Source organism: Mytilus edulis, chromosome 6 (genome assembly GCF_963676685.1).
Source record: "Mytilus edulis chromosome 6, xbMytEdul2.2, whole genome shotgun sequence".
NCBI classification, from domain to species: domain Eukaryota; kingdom Metazoa; phylum Mollusca; class Bivalvia; order Mytilida; family Mytilidae; genus Mytilus; species Mytilus edulis.
Window position 1 is genome coordinate 78,130,317 of NC_092349.1, and position 16,780 is coordinate 78,147,096.

At 31.7% G+C, this 16,780-nt stretch overlaps 1 protein-coding gene and 1 long non-coding RNA gene across 2 annotated transcripts in view; one reads left to right on the forward strand and one right to left on the reverse strand.

Moving 5' to 3' along the window:
• Window positions 1-16,780, reverse strand: part of LOC139528489 (glycosyltransferase 25 family member-like) — a 28,001-nt gene that overhangs the window by 5,856 nt on the left and 5,365 nt on the right. The window contains exon 3 of the mRNA XM_071324494.1: window positions 16,306-16,412. Within this exon, the coding sequence (XP_071180595.1) occupies window positions 16,306-16,412 (107 nt within the window). The remainder of the gene's footprint in view (window positions 1-16,305; window positions 16,413-16,780) is intronic.
• LOC139528491 (uncharacterized) lies at window positions 863-2,943 on the forward strand. The gene is made up of 2 exons (XR_011665604.1): window positions 863-993; window positions 2,513-2,943. It is a non-coding gene; the product is annotated as an uncharacterized lncRNA (long non-coding RNA).

Sequence of the window (16,780 nt, forward strand, 5' to 3'; positions counted from 1 at the left end):
TATATAAATAAAAAAAGTAGCTCAAAGTCATACTGCTGCACAAATCGCCGCGAATTGACTAAAAAAAATCAACAGATTGCCGAAATAATATTTGATTATTGAATATAAGCACCTGAACCTTTATATTTAATGGTTTACAAGTGATTGCAATACGTTTTATATGCAATTACAGACTGCCGTACGTGGTGAAGAATTTGTCATTCATTTTTACACCCTTATTTAATAATAACGGATGTCGGCCGTGAACACTTGAAAACGTGATCTTAATATGTTAAATTAAATTTAAGATGTAACTATTTTTAAATATTGTAAATGAATGCATTATCATTTATCTTTTTATGTTACCTATATAAATTGCATTTGAGTAAATTTGAGGCAGGGAAAAAAATATATAGATATAACTCTGTCTTTTATCGTTTTCCGTTTATTGTCATGACATTGTCCGTTAACTTTACTTTTGCCAGACTCATGCGTTTGACTTTCCATCTTTATTTTTTAATGTGTCTATAATTCGAGGGCCTTTTGTAAAAAAAACTACATACCAGAAGCCTTCGTTAAAAAATAAAGTTTGAATATTATAGCAGAAAAAGGCTTATAAATTCATTCAAATTAATATTTGAAATAGGATAAATAATCAAGAAAATGTTTATAAATACGTCAGACACTGTACTTAAAGTACATTTAAAGACCAGGTTACATATATATTACATGCATACAGCATAATAAAGCTGGTTTAATTTGAATGACTATCCATTAGGGACATTTTTCGACGATATAATTAATCAAATCTGACAAGTTTAATTAAAAACGGAAAATAATTCTTCGCCCGTAAACGATTTAACGTTACCGTACCTTGTTTATTTTTGTTGCATTCATGTCGCATGTGTGTCGGCAGTGTCAGCGCTTCTAATAGCTAACTTATTTTACACAAAATCGTTGACATGGTAGAAGGAAACTATAGTACAATATAAGCTGAGCTGGAAATTGCAATTGGTGAGTAGAAATGAATATTTTAATACATGTCTATCAGAATAATCATTGATCATGGATCATCACCCAAGAGTTTGAAGGAAAAATGTTCACATTTGTTAAATTTGTGCATACAGGTTTGAATCGACGTTCCAATACTCCACACTCTTGGATAGTAGCCTGTTCAAAGGCAAAGTAAGAATTTGGGCTTGTTAAAAAATTGTGATTGGACCCCCCCCTTTTTCATTTTTTTTGGAAGATCAATGCTATATAAACAAGTATGGTTTAAACCCCCTTTTAAAAATGGCTGGATCCACCCCTGTTTATTGCCTAACATGCATTGACATGTGGGGTATTCACAATGGTATGGTTGTGCGGGATGGCCTATAGGCTATACAACAGTTACAAGACCTAAACCCCTGATCGAGTAATCCTACATATTGTATGTTAATGTATTGATAACTGTCACGTCCTAAATTTGCATGAAATATTTGTCACTTTTTTTTATTAACCAATAACCAACCAATCTTCACATGTTACGATGTAGTCCGAGACAAGCTTGTCTGGCAAAACAGCCGTTTGGACATCAGAGTAATCTCGGACTAGTTACGTTTGGACGTCAGAGTAATCTCGGACTAGTTACGACGATGATATACCTATTTATATAGCCACTGGTGGGTGATGTACAATAATTATAATTTGTCACATATGTGTTATGAATACCTTCAACATGTTCAAGGCTTGGGTTTGTATATATATGCAATAACCTCAAAATTGCCCGGGCCAAAAAAAAGAGTATATTGATATTGTGCCCTGACATGCCTGATTCCAAATGATGAGACAGCATTGCGTCCTTAACAACAATTTTTAACACTTTTCATCTTTTGTGATAAGAAATTTAAGATTTTACCGGGTATGATTCATTATTTTGTTATAAATGATTTGTTATGCTCTTAATTTTGTAGAACTTAAATATATGTTATAACAAGAAAAAGAAATTATGTTGAAATTTTTATTTTTATCTTTTGTATATTATTCACTGTCATGACTGTCATGACTAAATAAAAATTAGATCCCACGCATGCGCGGCATAGTTAAATAAGTGCCCGACACGTTATCATCAGTATGTTGATGGATTATAAAGAAGAAGAAGAAGAATCTTATAAATACTATTTGCTTTGTCACCATGTCACGTTGGTAGTAATATTCAACAAATTCTATTTTAAAATAAAAAAAGTATTATAAATTGATCACAACAAGTATAGTGCTATAGCCTCTATTAGACAGTAACCCTTCAATGAAGTATACACCTAAGAAAACATTGATGTAGAAAGAGAGAACATTTTGTTTTAGAAATAGAACCTCAAAAAAGGGTTTTATTCTTCTTCTCATTTATCAATTAAATTGTATAAGTCATAAATTCATTTCTATACATCATTAAACTTTGTTGTCAAGCAACTTATGATTGCTAGTTTTTCTTGTAGATAAATACAAGTTTATATATAATAAATACTTTATTCTTAATGTATATTTTTTTTTGTAGATAAGATATCACATTGGTTTGAGCATGATTCCCAGCCAGATTATGAAGCGGCATATATCATGTATATCAATGTATATATAGGAAATATATAGTGTCACTAAGTTACTCTCATATGGTACCTCATTTGTACCTGTAGCTATAAATTGTGAAATGGTGGATTCATTCATAATTTTGTGTTACTTGTTGGTTTGGAAATAACGTTGATAGAGCTAACAGCATTATGTCATGATGTACAGTTGATGGGATGATCTGATTGGACAAAAAGAGAATTGTGAATTGAACAAATAGCAAACTTACAATTCATAGAAAAAATGTAGGAAATACAATGTACTACATTACTTGGTGACAGAGCATACCTTTGATATATATATATATATATATATTTGAAATAAGTAATATTAACAATTTGAAATAAAGAGAATTTAAAGTTTTCTAGGAATATTAGTAGTGCATCATATCTTAATTCCATGATTATCTTGGATAGTTATATCATTAAGAATAGAAAATTGGAATAATGGAAATTTCTAGTTTCAGTGAATATATATCAATCATTGTCAATACTAAAATAGACCCAGGACCATTCCAGTATATATTATTATTATCCTTTGTAATAAATTACATTGTCTGTGAACATGTAGCAGTTTGTACAAATTATAATTCACTTATTACTTGTACAATAACTTATAGTATGGATTTTGTTATAAAAAAGGCATTGGTACACCCTATAGACTGTTTTATTCAATGACCACATAATAATCTTTATGTTGTACTATTACACCACTGTCCCTAATTAGGGGAGGATTGGACACCAACTAGCATGCTAAAGTTGACGCAGTCACATTCTGTATGTGCCTATTTCCAAGTCAGGAGCCTGGATTCAGTGGTTGTAGTTTGTTACTGTTGTTGCTAAGTTTCTCGTTCACTATTTTGTGGATAAATAAGCCAGTTAGCTTTCTCCTTTGAATTGTTTTATATTACTAAGTGGTGTGGGTTTGAATTATGGCTTTGGGAATTATACAACATCTTTTTCTTTTAGCATTTATATTATAAGTGCTACTCCCTCTCTTTTCATTTACATGAAAGAGAACCCTGATCACCATATTTTTAAAAGCTTTTTAGCTGCTTCACATGGCGAAAGTGAAGCTCAGAAACCATTGATGCAAATACAGATGTGTCTTCAGTTTAATTTTACGACAAATACCCTTTTTAAAATCCTACAGCTTCTCCAATGCTGTACCCAAATTTTCCATATTCTATAATTTCACATAAGATACATGATTAATGTTTCACTTGGTGTCATCCAAATTTTCACTAGGTCCAATTTCTATTATACTATCAGAATTCTCACTTGAGTCAATTTCTATTATCAGAATAACCACAACTGGCATGCGTGTTTCAGTTACAAGTCCTGTCTCCAATGATCTGGGTATTTTTGTATTTTATAAGTAAGTTTTATCATGAGGTCATTAAATTAAAAAAATATATTGTGCATCAATGTATTTTTTATTACTTGTAAAGTATATATATATTGCTTTTCAGAATTTTTTTTATCTAAAAATCAAATTGATCATGTTGATAATAAAGTGTCACTGGCTGCACTACTTTCAAAAATTAAATAAAAAAACCTAAATCATTAAAAATTGATCCCTCAAATGCCCTAGATTAAAAATATCCCTATATCAAAAACAGAAACTAGTAATTTCGTTCAGAAAAATTCAACATCCATACTATAACTTATTGTACAAGTTACGGAAAAAAATAGACCAAGGCAGAACTGCCTCAACGGCTGAAACGTCTTGTTTATACAAATTTTCTAGGTCCATACCACAAGTTATATACTAAGATCTACGAGTCATCTACTGGATTGGTCCTGGACAGATTCATTTTCATATTTCATTACTGTTATCTGTTATTATCCCTTTTCAATTCCTTGTTATCTGTTTTTCACCAAATCAATTCACTGTTTTGCTGTTATGGGGACCCCCCTTGTCCCCCTCTTAATATGTTATGATGTTTCAGTTTGCCATTATATGTACATTGCACCTGACCCCATTTTCATGGTTCAATGACTGCATGTAAAATATACTGTTACTTAATCAATGAAATGCTCTCTTATACTGTATATTTTATATATGTAATTGGATACATTTTATTGTATATGAGTATCTTGAAAGATCTACTTGTCTATCAGGTTGGGTTGACCTGACCTTGACCTTCATGGATAATTTAAGTGATTAATAAAATTGAGAATGGAAATGGGGAATGTGTCAAAGAGACAACAACCCGACCAAATAAAAAACAACAGCAGAGGGTCACCAACAGGTCTTCAATGTAGCGAGAAATTCCCGCACCCGGAGGCGTCCTTCAGCTGGCCCCTAAACAAATATATACTACCCGTAGTCCAGTGATAATGAACGCCATACTAATTTCCAAATTGTACACAAGAAACTAAAATTAAAATAATACAAGACCAACAAAGGCCAGAGGCTCCTGACTTGGGACAGGCGCAAAAATGCGGCGGGGTTAAACATGTTTGTGAGATCTCAACCCTTATTTCAGTTTGATACAATGTTAACATGGTTAGGTTTGTTTCTCAGTTTATACTTCCTAATAAAATTGACACTGGAAATGGGGAATGTGCCAAAAAAGACAACAACCCAACTTCAGAGCAGACAATAGCCGAAGGTCATCAATGTTTCTCATAAGCTATAAGCTACATTGTACATGTATAGGATCACTACTTTTGGCATAATTATGGAATAAATGTAAGTTGTACATGTTTGACATTTTTGAATGGCTTATTTCATCTGACAATGACACCATTTTCATGGTTTTTATGTTTAGTCTTTTTCTCTGTTTCTATGGTTACTATAAACGTTTAACCATAAATTTGGGGTATGGAAGAACTGTGAAATTCAAAAATTCATGAAATTCATGAAATTATCTGTCATATATCTGTCTGGCATGGTTATTTTGACTGGACTTCATTTTAATGGATTATTGATGATGTAAAGTTTATTTGATACTTATAGACTACCGGTAGTAAAATCTTCTTATTACAGAATTTCAATAAAAAGATCATGAATAAGGCCACATTTAAAAGAATGTCTGTTTCCCATCCCAGGGGGCTTATTTTTTACCTGGGTGTGGGGAGGGGAAACAAACAATTTTTATTTTGGCCTAAGGAGATATGGTGAGACGACTATCAATCATTTAAATCATGTAGACCAAGTGATTTACTTGTTAGTCACTATATAATAGGTCACTGCACACCCTTCAACAATGACCAAAAACTAAAACTTTATAATGAGCACCCTATAAAAGGTTCAGCCTGTAATGAGGCATCTGACACAGTTAATGTAAAATATTCAGACGAGAAACCCAACAGTGATGACAATTTGATTTATTATACCATACCCTCCCCCCTCCCTTGAAGTTAAATGTCTAATCCCTTGGTGTACTGATATGAATAGTATTTTACTGGAAATGTTTCGGAAAATAGATATTGATGCTAACGTAAATATTTTATCCAATAAAAAGACAGGAAATAAGTCGGTGAACCAAAAAGTTCAAATCTAATTGAAAATTAAAGTGCCCATGAACTCACTGATCATGCACGAGTGATTCTATTCATAAAACGTGTCCGTGTAACAATTAAGAAGAGTCTGTGTATCATCGAAAAAGAGTCCCCCTTAATGTACTGTTTTTCTATAGCTCTGCAGGGGGGGGGGAGGTCAAAGTCGTTCAAAGGTCACTGTACGGCCTTTAACAATGAGCAAAATCCATACAGCATTTTAGTACGGCATACGTTTTACCTCAGCGAACTCTCTGTCTTGGTGATGTATCAATCATTTGCTTCAGGTCGATCCATTTCGCATCTCGTCATGAATATGCGTGATATATTTGCCACTGGACATTAAGGGCGCAATCAATTTATCAGTTTCATTTAGTGATGCATGCTAATTATACATAGTTCTCAAATGATAATTGTCTAAAACTGTTTCCATTTTTGTGTATTTTATTTTTTAGCGTAAATTTTAGAATTTCTTTCCGAATCTTTCTCATTGCATTTATTTGTTTGTAAACATTTAATAAAGTAGTCCATGTCAGGGGTTAGATTGTATACAGCCAATCTCGGACAAGGGCAGTAGAACAGAAAACAGTCTCCATTGTATATATACATATGCATTTATGTTGAAGCGTAAAACAACGACATGTAGTTGAGCTCGTTTTGGTGAATCAATTACTGTCAAATCTTTATATATATATATATCTGGTAAAGTTGTCATAAAAGCAAAAACGGACGAAAAAGTTGGCAACAATTTATAATAAGACTAAACTTATTTTGGCCGTTTCGTTTCTTCTAAAGTGTTAAATTCAACCATGCGACTGGCTTACTTGGAGATTCAGGTGACCTTTTTCGTTTTTTAGAAATTTCAATCAAAGTTCGTATATCCCTTCAACGATTTATTCAATTTTTTTTTAACGTATAGATAGCGCGAAACTCTCACTACACCATGCATAGACTATTTTTTTTTTCGACCAAATGCGGCTGCTTATTTATACAACCGAACAACCAAACGTCCGCACCCAATTTTAGCAAAGATATACTGTCGAACGGGAGATGTGAATATTTCTATACCCAATCCATCATTTGGTTTTGAAAACAATTTTAAAGGTATACATTAATACGACATCAACCCAACGACACATATCAATCAAAACATTAAGAGTCAACACACAGATTTTTGTTATAGAAAGAAACCTATACAGAATAAAAAGCCTAAACCGCAACAAGACTAAATAATACGGGAGCAGTGATTTTTTTTAGGCAAAAATGCAAGTGTTCCGTAGAAATATTTCACGTACCATTTTTTTTTATTTCGATCGTTGAAAATTATAGCAGGTGTGATATAAATCAGTAGATTTAGGACAAAACTATAATATGGAAATATAATATGAAAATTAAGCCTGCTTTGTACTAGACCGACACACTGAGATGGATTTTTAACGTGTAAGTTCACAAGCTAACAGTTCGAAAGAAAGAAAAAACTCTTTGTTAGACCCGTTTGGGATTCGGACTAAAGTCCTCTCGCTGTCGAGGTGAACTTATTCTCACGAGACCAACCAGGAGAGAGGTCGCATAGTCATACCAAAAACTCGAGCATAATAAACAATACAGTTTAACAGAATTATCACCGTTACTAAATAAATGCGATTTTAAAGTCATGATCTTATCTAAATTAGATACCGTTATGTGATGTTGGTATCTACACGTATGAATAGAGATGGCCGACATCAGAGTAGATTGAGAGGACCATCGCTCTCTGCAAATTGAAAACTCTTCCTCAATGATGTTAGTGGTCCCATTGTAGCGAGCTGTTGCAAGGCTAAATTTCTATCCTTATTAAATCTTCTCTCATTATTCAGTGGTATTTCAAGTTTACTTTTAATCTTATTGTCAAACGACTATTTGAAGTGCTTCCTATTATATTTAAAACTTGTGTTCTCGTTATGAACACGAATGAAATATTTGCCACTGGAGGTGACTGAGGCAAACAACAATGAATCACCATCACTAAAATATAAGTATTTGTTCTCACAAAATACTTTGTAATTAATTAGAAGAATGATGACAATTTCTCATCTATTCACGTTTTGATCGAGCCGCTTCAACCTCAAATCTTCACTAGTGCTGCAATTGTTTTACATTTAGGCTACTAGTATTAAATACTATTGTATTCATTGAAGTTTACATGCGTAGTTTTTTTTATTCAAAAGAATAAATTAATATTTATAAATAAATTGGACTAAACAAACAACACCAATTATTTCTCTTTTGCATGTAACGCAGTTTAGAAAAATAAAAGATTTGATTTTTTTTTTAGATTAGCACACATGCAACGCATCCCCACTTAGGAGTCCTCCAAAAAGGTAAAATTTACCTGTAACGGAACATGTATGTCTGGTGTATGTATATCACTCGTTCCATCTACAATATACGGAAATGACACGACCGGGTATTGTAAAGCTTTGAGGGACTTTTAATGTCAAATTCATATCCCTGGGCGAAGAAATTACCAAGTTTGGAAAACACCGTGTGTACACTGACTTATAAAAGTGTTTATGTCTTTCATGCTGTCTAGTCTGAGAATAAAAGTTTGAGCAGTTTTTGAAGGTAAAAAATAAAGGTTTAATAATATTGCAAAAGTCTGTGAATAATTGAAAATAGGACGTTCCGGAAAACACAAGTCGCTATATTAAATGCTTGTAAATCTCTGTTACATGTGGTGCGCTTCTATTTAAATACCTTTCTGTTAATTAAGAAAGTGTAAAAACAGTTATTGAAATCCGGCTGAAAAAAGGGAAAACGAATAGTGACTATCTAACTTATTTTTCAAATATCGAATACACAAATAAATCTCTAACCATCCACGCTTACAATTTGTTTTTACTGACAGGTGTCTGCTGGCATTCGATTGGATATCAGTTTTATGTAGGCGTAACAATTCATCCCATTTATCCAATCAGCTGTCTTGTGTGCGATCTCATACGGTTCACACTAGGGTTCACAAAGTCTAGTTTTTTTATAATGATAGCGATACAAATTATTCGTGCAGAATATACATACACTATAAAACAAAAATATCCTGTCCAAAAATGACTTACGAGACACCATATTAACCAAATAACTATTTAAAAACTAACACCGTACGAGTATACGTATACGGTCCGGACCGTACGCGTACGGTCCAAATACTCAAAATTGATCGGATTATCTTATTTTTGTTTATGAATTGTGTTGTTAGTACTGGTCCGGGAACACAATTATCCCCCTTCAATTTTCGTTGTCAATTTTCGTTCACAAATATAGTTCCCTTTAATTTCAGTATATTTTTTCTTAAATTTTTTTTGCCTTTCCTTTGAATTTCCCCCCATTTTTTTTGCTATAATATGAATGTAAGGTCATCTAAGAGAATTTCTGTAAAATTTCTTTTTGATATTTTGAGCAGAAATGAGTGATTTTGTTAGGTAAACATAGGTGGGATTTCCCTTTTTCGGAAGCTCTCTGGCTTAACCCATACTGGTGTCCTTGTGTTTAGAATTAGAATTTAAAATATTTATAAGACAGATCAGTATCTAAAAAAGAATACTTTAATGAACGAATGAACTTTATTACCTTAAAACTACATTTCATAGTAACAGAGAAAATATATATTTACAATTATTAATACCATGCACATTCATTTGGTTGAAAAAAAAACCTTGATTTAACTTGCATGTAGCTTGCAGGACCGATTTACCTGTAACATTTGTAGAAATTTAGATTATTTTTATGTAAGATGACCGATAGTGCTGTCTCAATTCAGAGTTTGAACTTTAAAAAACATGATTAAGTGTGTATAAATATAGTACATAATAGTATAGAATGTGAAAGCGATTCCTTTGATATAAAATTTGCAGCAATATTCCAGTATAAAATGTCTGTCTATCTGTAGCTACATCCAACACTTAACATGTCATGATATAATGATATTCGTCACATATATCTCTTGAGCCGCAGAAATGACAACGTCTGTCTTGAAAGGGGTTAGTTAGTTATAACTTTATGAAGTTAATCTCTTTTCATGCTTTTGGAGAGTTGTCTCATTGCCAATCAATACCACATCTCGATCTTTTTTTTATTTTTTTTTATATATATAAAGTTAGACTTCAATGCCCCCCCCCCCCTTTTTTCTTGAAACTCCTCGTAGATTTATAATAGATAGCTTACATATAACATATGTTTTGATAACTAATAATAAAGATCTTATTTTAGTTTAAAAACTTTACGAATGCCCAGCAAAGATTAAGCGTGTTGCATTCGAAGTGATCAGACTACCGCTAGGCCATTTCAACTCAAAATATATAAAATTTCGTTGCATCGGTAAAACTTTGAATCATTTTTGACAAAACTATTAGAATTTAAGACTGCTCTGCTTTTACAATAACTGTTTACTTGTTATCATTTCAATGAATATCGAGTAATATTTGTCGATGGACGGTTGTTGAGTTAATGCACGGTATTGTGATTTTTTTCACAATTGAATTTATAGAACCTTTTGTTAAGATTCATTGTCATATGTATCAAATCAAAATAGCTTTCTATTACCAGTTCCTTGGCGTTGCAACACCACTGCATGGTCATCCAATCAAAAAAGGAAAGTTATAATATTTATTTTATTAATAATATAATCTTTTATTCGTAAGCAATACAACTTACAGAAAATAATTATTACAAATATTCAATTACATCAGTGAAACATATTTACATTTAAACAATTAGTCAAATAATCATATAAGTAGGTATACCATTATAACAGTACAGCAGAATAGGATCAAATGGATTTTTAGCATTAATGAATGAATTTAATTTCGTACCTTCTCAGTCAGAAATAAAAACTTCCCTTTAATTGGTTAGTTCCTTTACATTATGAACAGATACTGGTGAGAACCCAACCACTTTAAAAGGGGGTCCCAACCGAGCATAAAAAAAGGGGCGAGTTCCAACTGTATATATATGCCCCCTTTCAAATGCATTGATCGTCTAAAAAGTTTAAGATTCGACGGTTTTCTCCAACAATATGGTTTGATAAATTTCTTTCGAAGTTCATTATACTTTTCACATACTAAAATAAAATGATATTCATCTTCAATTACTTGTTTATCACACCATATTACAAAATCTCGGATATCTCTCAATATTATAAATTTAAAATCGACAAGTTTCTATATTCAAACAGTGAACAGACTGATTTATGCGGTATTTACAAATAAATGGTTTTATAAATATAATTTACAGCATGATCTAAATAAAATTGTTGGGGTCAAATACATCTATGCAACATACATTTAGGCGAGTCTTCAAAAAAATAGTTCATTTCACTATTAAGGCAGCAACCATTTGATTTTCTGGGGGGGGCTATGGATTTTTTTCCAAACATTTTTTTGGCGACAAATTTTTTTTCTTTCAATATTAGCATTACATATAGTGTCAGCTGAGGGTAAAACAAACATTATTTTTCTCAGGGTCAAAAACAAATTATTTTTTTTCCAAAACTCGAAACAAACTTTTTTTTCCAAAAAAAACCATAGCCCCCCCCCCTTTTCCACCCCCAAAAAATCAAATGATTGCTGCCTAAAGCTACCGTTTAATCTATCTTTGAATTCAATTAAAAACAAGTTCACATTTTTTTTTAACCCTAATGTAACCGTATGTTATTTAAAGCGTTTTCGTCCGTATCAATAAATTGTTTATCAAAATTGAAGTGCATGAGTATTATTAACGTCTAAGATGAGTGTGAGATTTCTCTGTTGATGGGAATAAACAAAATTTAGCTGAATTTGTATTATTCAAATTAATGAAAAGGCAAGCTAGTGTGTGTTTAAAATGATATTGTTGGAATGGATTTATAACATTAAAAATGTGTGTAACCGATTTTAGGTTGACTTGGACTGCGAATTTGAAAATAATTTATTTGTGAAATCACATTCTTTAAGATGACATATTTTGTAAGTACGTTAACCTTTTATTCTAATTATAGTATCTTTGAAATGCATTTTATAGCTGACTATGCGGTATGTGCTTTGCTCATTGTTGACGGCCGTACGGTGACATATAGTTGTTAATGTCTGTGTAATTTTGGTCTCTTGTGGACAGTTGTCTCATTCGCAATCATACCATATCTTCTCTTGTATATTTATATAGCTGTTACTTACAACTGTCATGTGTACATGTTCCAGGCTCGTGCCGCTGAAAGGGGTCCCTTTTCAAGTTTGAAAATAGGTGAATAGGTCGGGAAAACTATCAGAAATATATATGATAAAAAAAAAACAGTAAAGTTCCCACTACTTTTTTGGTAAACTTTCTTGCTATTCCCGAATGTGTTTTTGTGATTTATGCAATTTTATTCATGGACTAGCTAGCATAAAGAATTACATGTACTTTAAATGTATAAAATAATTTTTTTCTACAATGATATATAATTAGGAATGGAAATTAAAAGCCTAATTCAAAAACATAAAAAGGATTTTTTTATTTGTATCTTTAAATATCCTCGAAAATAACTGCGTTTGAAAGCTTCTTTTAATATAATTTACACGTATATCGAAATGTGTTCATACCAATTGTCCCGCTTAATACCGAACCCGCGTAACCTTAACAATTAAGACATTACACAATCAAAACATTACAATTTTGTTTATTACAGATATTTTATCATATCCACGGTTGAATGCACAATATCCCCACCAAGAGACCCGTCTACTGTTAGAGGTAGGACGACAGCCTAGATGTCGTGTGCAAAAATAATAATCACTTGGTACGGTTTCAGCTTGCGTATTGTAATTTTAAATAGTATAGATCGATTCGTGTTTTAAAATCAAACAAACGCTACTGCTTGCACTGATGATCAAAAAATTATATAAAAAAAACAATGTATTTGTTACGTTATTGGTATTAAATTGTATATTTTGAAGATCATATTCCGTAATGTTATGCCCTGAATTCTATTCGATGTCTATAAAGCAAATAAAATCTATTTGTACTCGTAACTAAAAGGAGAAAAGATTGGGCTGCCTCTCTTCAATTTTGTCCAGTTACCAAAGTAAAATCAAAATTAAATTCTCCGACAATGCACATGTTGATATATTGTATATGTCATTCCAACACTTACACTTGTTCTTTTATTTGTGTGGCAAATTTAATGACCATTTTAATTCAAAGCTTGGATTTGCATCCTTCATTCTCCAGTACGTTTGAATTTCTACATACATCACAGTCAGTAATTAAAGTTGTGTGTTAAACGTCAGTACGAAAGCAAACAATCCATAGTAAAAAAAGATATTTAGAGGGCACATATGTATCTTTCGTCTGACACCACAGTTATCGTAAATTATATAAACATATAAAAAAAAAAAATCGATTTTTTTTTTTAAGACAAAAAAGAGAAAAGAACTGATAAGTGCGGGTAATCCATGCGCCTTGCCTCCTTTATGTTTCGATATCTTAAAAATTAATTATTCTTTTATCTATTATAACACGTGAAAACTACACCGGTGAGTTCCATACATGTCATAAACTTACAGCTGGTCCTGAACATGCATGAAGTATTTGCCACTGGACTTTAAACAACAATCAGTCACACTACAACTTATAGTATATATAGTTGTGAAATACAAAATGTATATTATAATGATACATTTAGATGAATAAATAGAATACAAATACACACTACTTTATATATCTGACACAATTTAAAGGAATACTCTCTAAACTATATAAGTAGAGAAGCGAAACGTTTCTTTTGAATACTAAACAAACTTCCTAACAGTACATGTTTTTTTAATGGTTTTACATGCGGTGCTCAAATATTTTGCATGGTCTTTTGGTATAGTGTTTAGACATATATGGTATTGTAAGAACCTTTAACGTATAATAGATTCACATTCGTTACTTTGCTCAATATAAAAAAAACATAAGCATTAATTTATATTAAAAACTGAAGGTCAGACATCACTAATACGTGTTCATTCATTCTTTATTAAAGTTTAGACCTTTTTATCAAGAATGATGATGAGAGTAATTGTAAAATATAATAGGCATGTACTTTCTTACGTTATGGATCATTGATTTTGTTACCTGTTGACCCGGTTGATTACTAGCACGTGCCATTGAACTCGACCGTTTTAACTAAAACAGATTTTATTTTAAATCAACGCCATATATATATATATACAAAGTATATACAAAGTACTATATACATATTGTATGGATAAGAAAATAAATATTATAAGGATATATTGTTTGAATGAAAATTTTTATACGGTGATACTTTAACACCGTCCCGACAGAGACTGAATGCATTATATGATCAGGTTTCGGGATCCGGGAAGTCTTTTTTTCGAATTTCCGAATGTCGGGAATATTTTTTTCCAACTTTAATAGAGTAACTCGCACGAAAAAAAATAAACATACCAAAAAAGCAACAGCTTCAACGGTAAACTAGGACATATGTCAACAGAAAACGAATTAAAGAAACTGTCATGCATAAAACAAAAATATGCATGACTGTGTTAATTTGCCTCCGCTGCATTTCTGTGGATTGTCTCATTGGCAATCATACCACATCTCCTTAACTTTTTTAGGTTACGTTTAGGATTTTCCGTTACTAATCTTCAAATACAAAAAACATTTTTACCGGTGTTCACAACATTTCAAGGTTAAATTTATGGCATACATTCTGGTGTGTATACAATTAACGTACGTCCTTGCATTTAATTATCAATATATATTTATATAAATAAACATTTATTAAAAAATAAACAACATATATATATAGACGAATAATTTATTAGTTCCTCAACAAAACAAGAAAAGAAATAAAGAATTAACACAAGATTTAATCTTTTTTTTAATTAATCAAAATATACTTCAAATTGTAATAATAAAATACATATATACATGTATTAATCTAAAATACATTATCGAGTAGAAGGGGCGCAACTCGTGGTATCAAACCGGTATACTGAACGGATCAAAACAGGGTCTGAAAATTTTGAACGTTCTTTTGTATCCATGGTCTGTTTTGGTCTGACACGGTCTTAACGGGTCTAAACAACCCGCTAGACGATTCAGTCTTTTCCGTCTTGACACGCCTTAACGAACTGATTTACCTGATGAGGCTATCGATCTGAACGGCACCTTATCTATCTTAAATATCTTGACGATTTTTTCTAGCGGTAAATCCAGTCAATCAAGATGTGATCAGACCAAAATGACCGTTTCAGACTGAAATCGTGCTACTAGTGTATAATAATCGAAATATAAAGTATTTCAATCAGTCAGCACTTTTTTGTGCTGACATGAATTATCATTGATATGGTTATATTTATAAATTACCTGTTTACAAAATTTAGAATTTTTGAAATACTAAAATAAAGGCTTTCTACCTCAGGCATAGATTACCTTAGCTGTATTTGGCAGAACTTTTAGGAACTTAAGTCCTTAATGCTCTTCAACTTCTTATTTTATTTGACCTTTTTATCTTTTTTTTATTCGAGCGTCACTGGTGAGTCTTTTGTAGACGAAACGCGCGTCTGGCGTATATACAAAATTTAGTCCTGGTATCTATGATGAGTTTATTCGAAGGTTTATTTTAACAATAATTTGGTTTTTATTTGTTTATTAATAATACGAGATATGTTAAGTGAGACATCTATCAATAAGAGTTCAGATAGAGTGTCTCCAGGCATAGATTTCCTTAGCCGTATTTGGCACAACTTTTTGGAATTTTGGATCCTCATTGCTCTTCAACTTTGTAATTGTTTGGCTTTATAAATATTTTGATATGAGCGTCACTGAAGAGTCTTATGTAGACGAAACGCGCGTCTGGCGTACTTAATTATAATCCTGGTACATTAAATAACTATTCTGTACTTTGATTTGTCTATTTGTCTTTTTATTTTTTAGCCATGATATTGTCAGTTATTTTCAATCTATGAGTTCGACTGTTCTTCTGGTATCTTTCCTTCCTCTTTTACCACATACTTGTTTTGCGTCGTCGAGTTTCAGTTATATTAAATACTAGTATTGCAGTTCATATCAAACAGATTATTCTAAACAAATGTCGCACGATAAAAATGATAACATCTTAAAGTTTTTAAAAAAAAAAGGTTGTAAAGTAATAATGTTTTATAAGAACATGTTTGCAATGTATTCTCTATCATTAACTAATTAATACTTAGTTCCCTACCGTCCATCAACAGCATGAAAATATGTAAAGTCAAGTTTCATTGCATCGGCTGCCTTCTCCATTCTTTGCCGTCTTTCTGTTCTTCTTTTTAAATGCACGATATAAATCTAAGGTGAATGATAAGGCAAAATTTACGATAAAAAGTAAATAAATAAAAATACCGAATTCCGAAAAAAAAATATATAAACGTAAAATCCCTAAGCAAATGGCAAAATCAAACCTAAAACACATCAAACGAATGGATAACAACTTTTATAATCCTGAATTAGTACATGCATTTTCTTATGTAGAAAATGGTCGATTAAACCTGGTTTTATAACTAGCTGAACCTCTCACTTGTATGAAAGTCACATAAAATATCAAAACGTGCTTCATTGAAGGAGTTAAGACTTGTTGCTAATTCAAAGTCACATAAAAGTTTTTTGTAATGAAAATAAAAGATCAATAGAAACTAAAAGGACAATAAAAAACACAT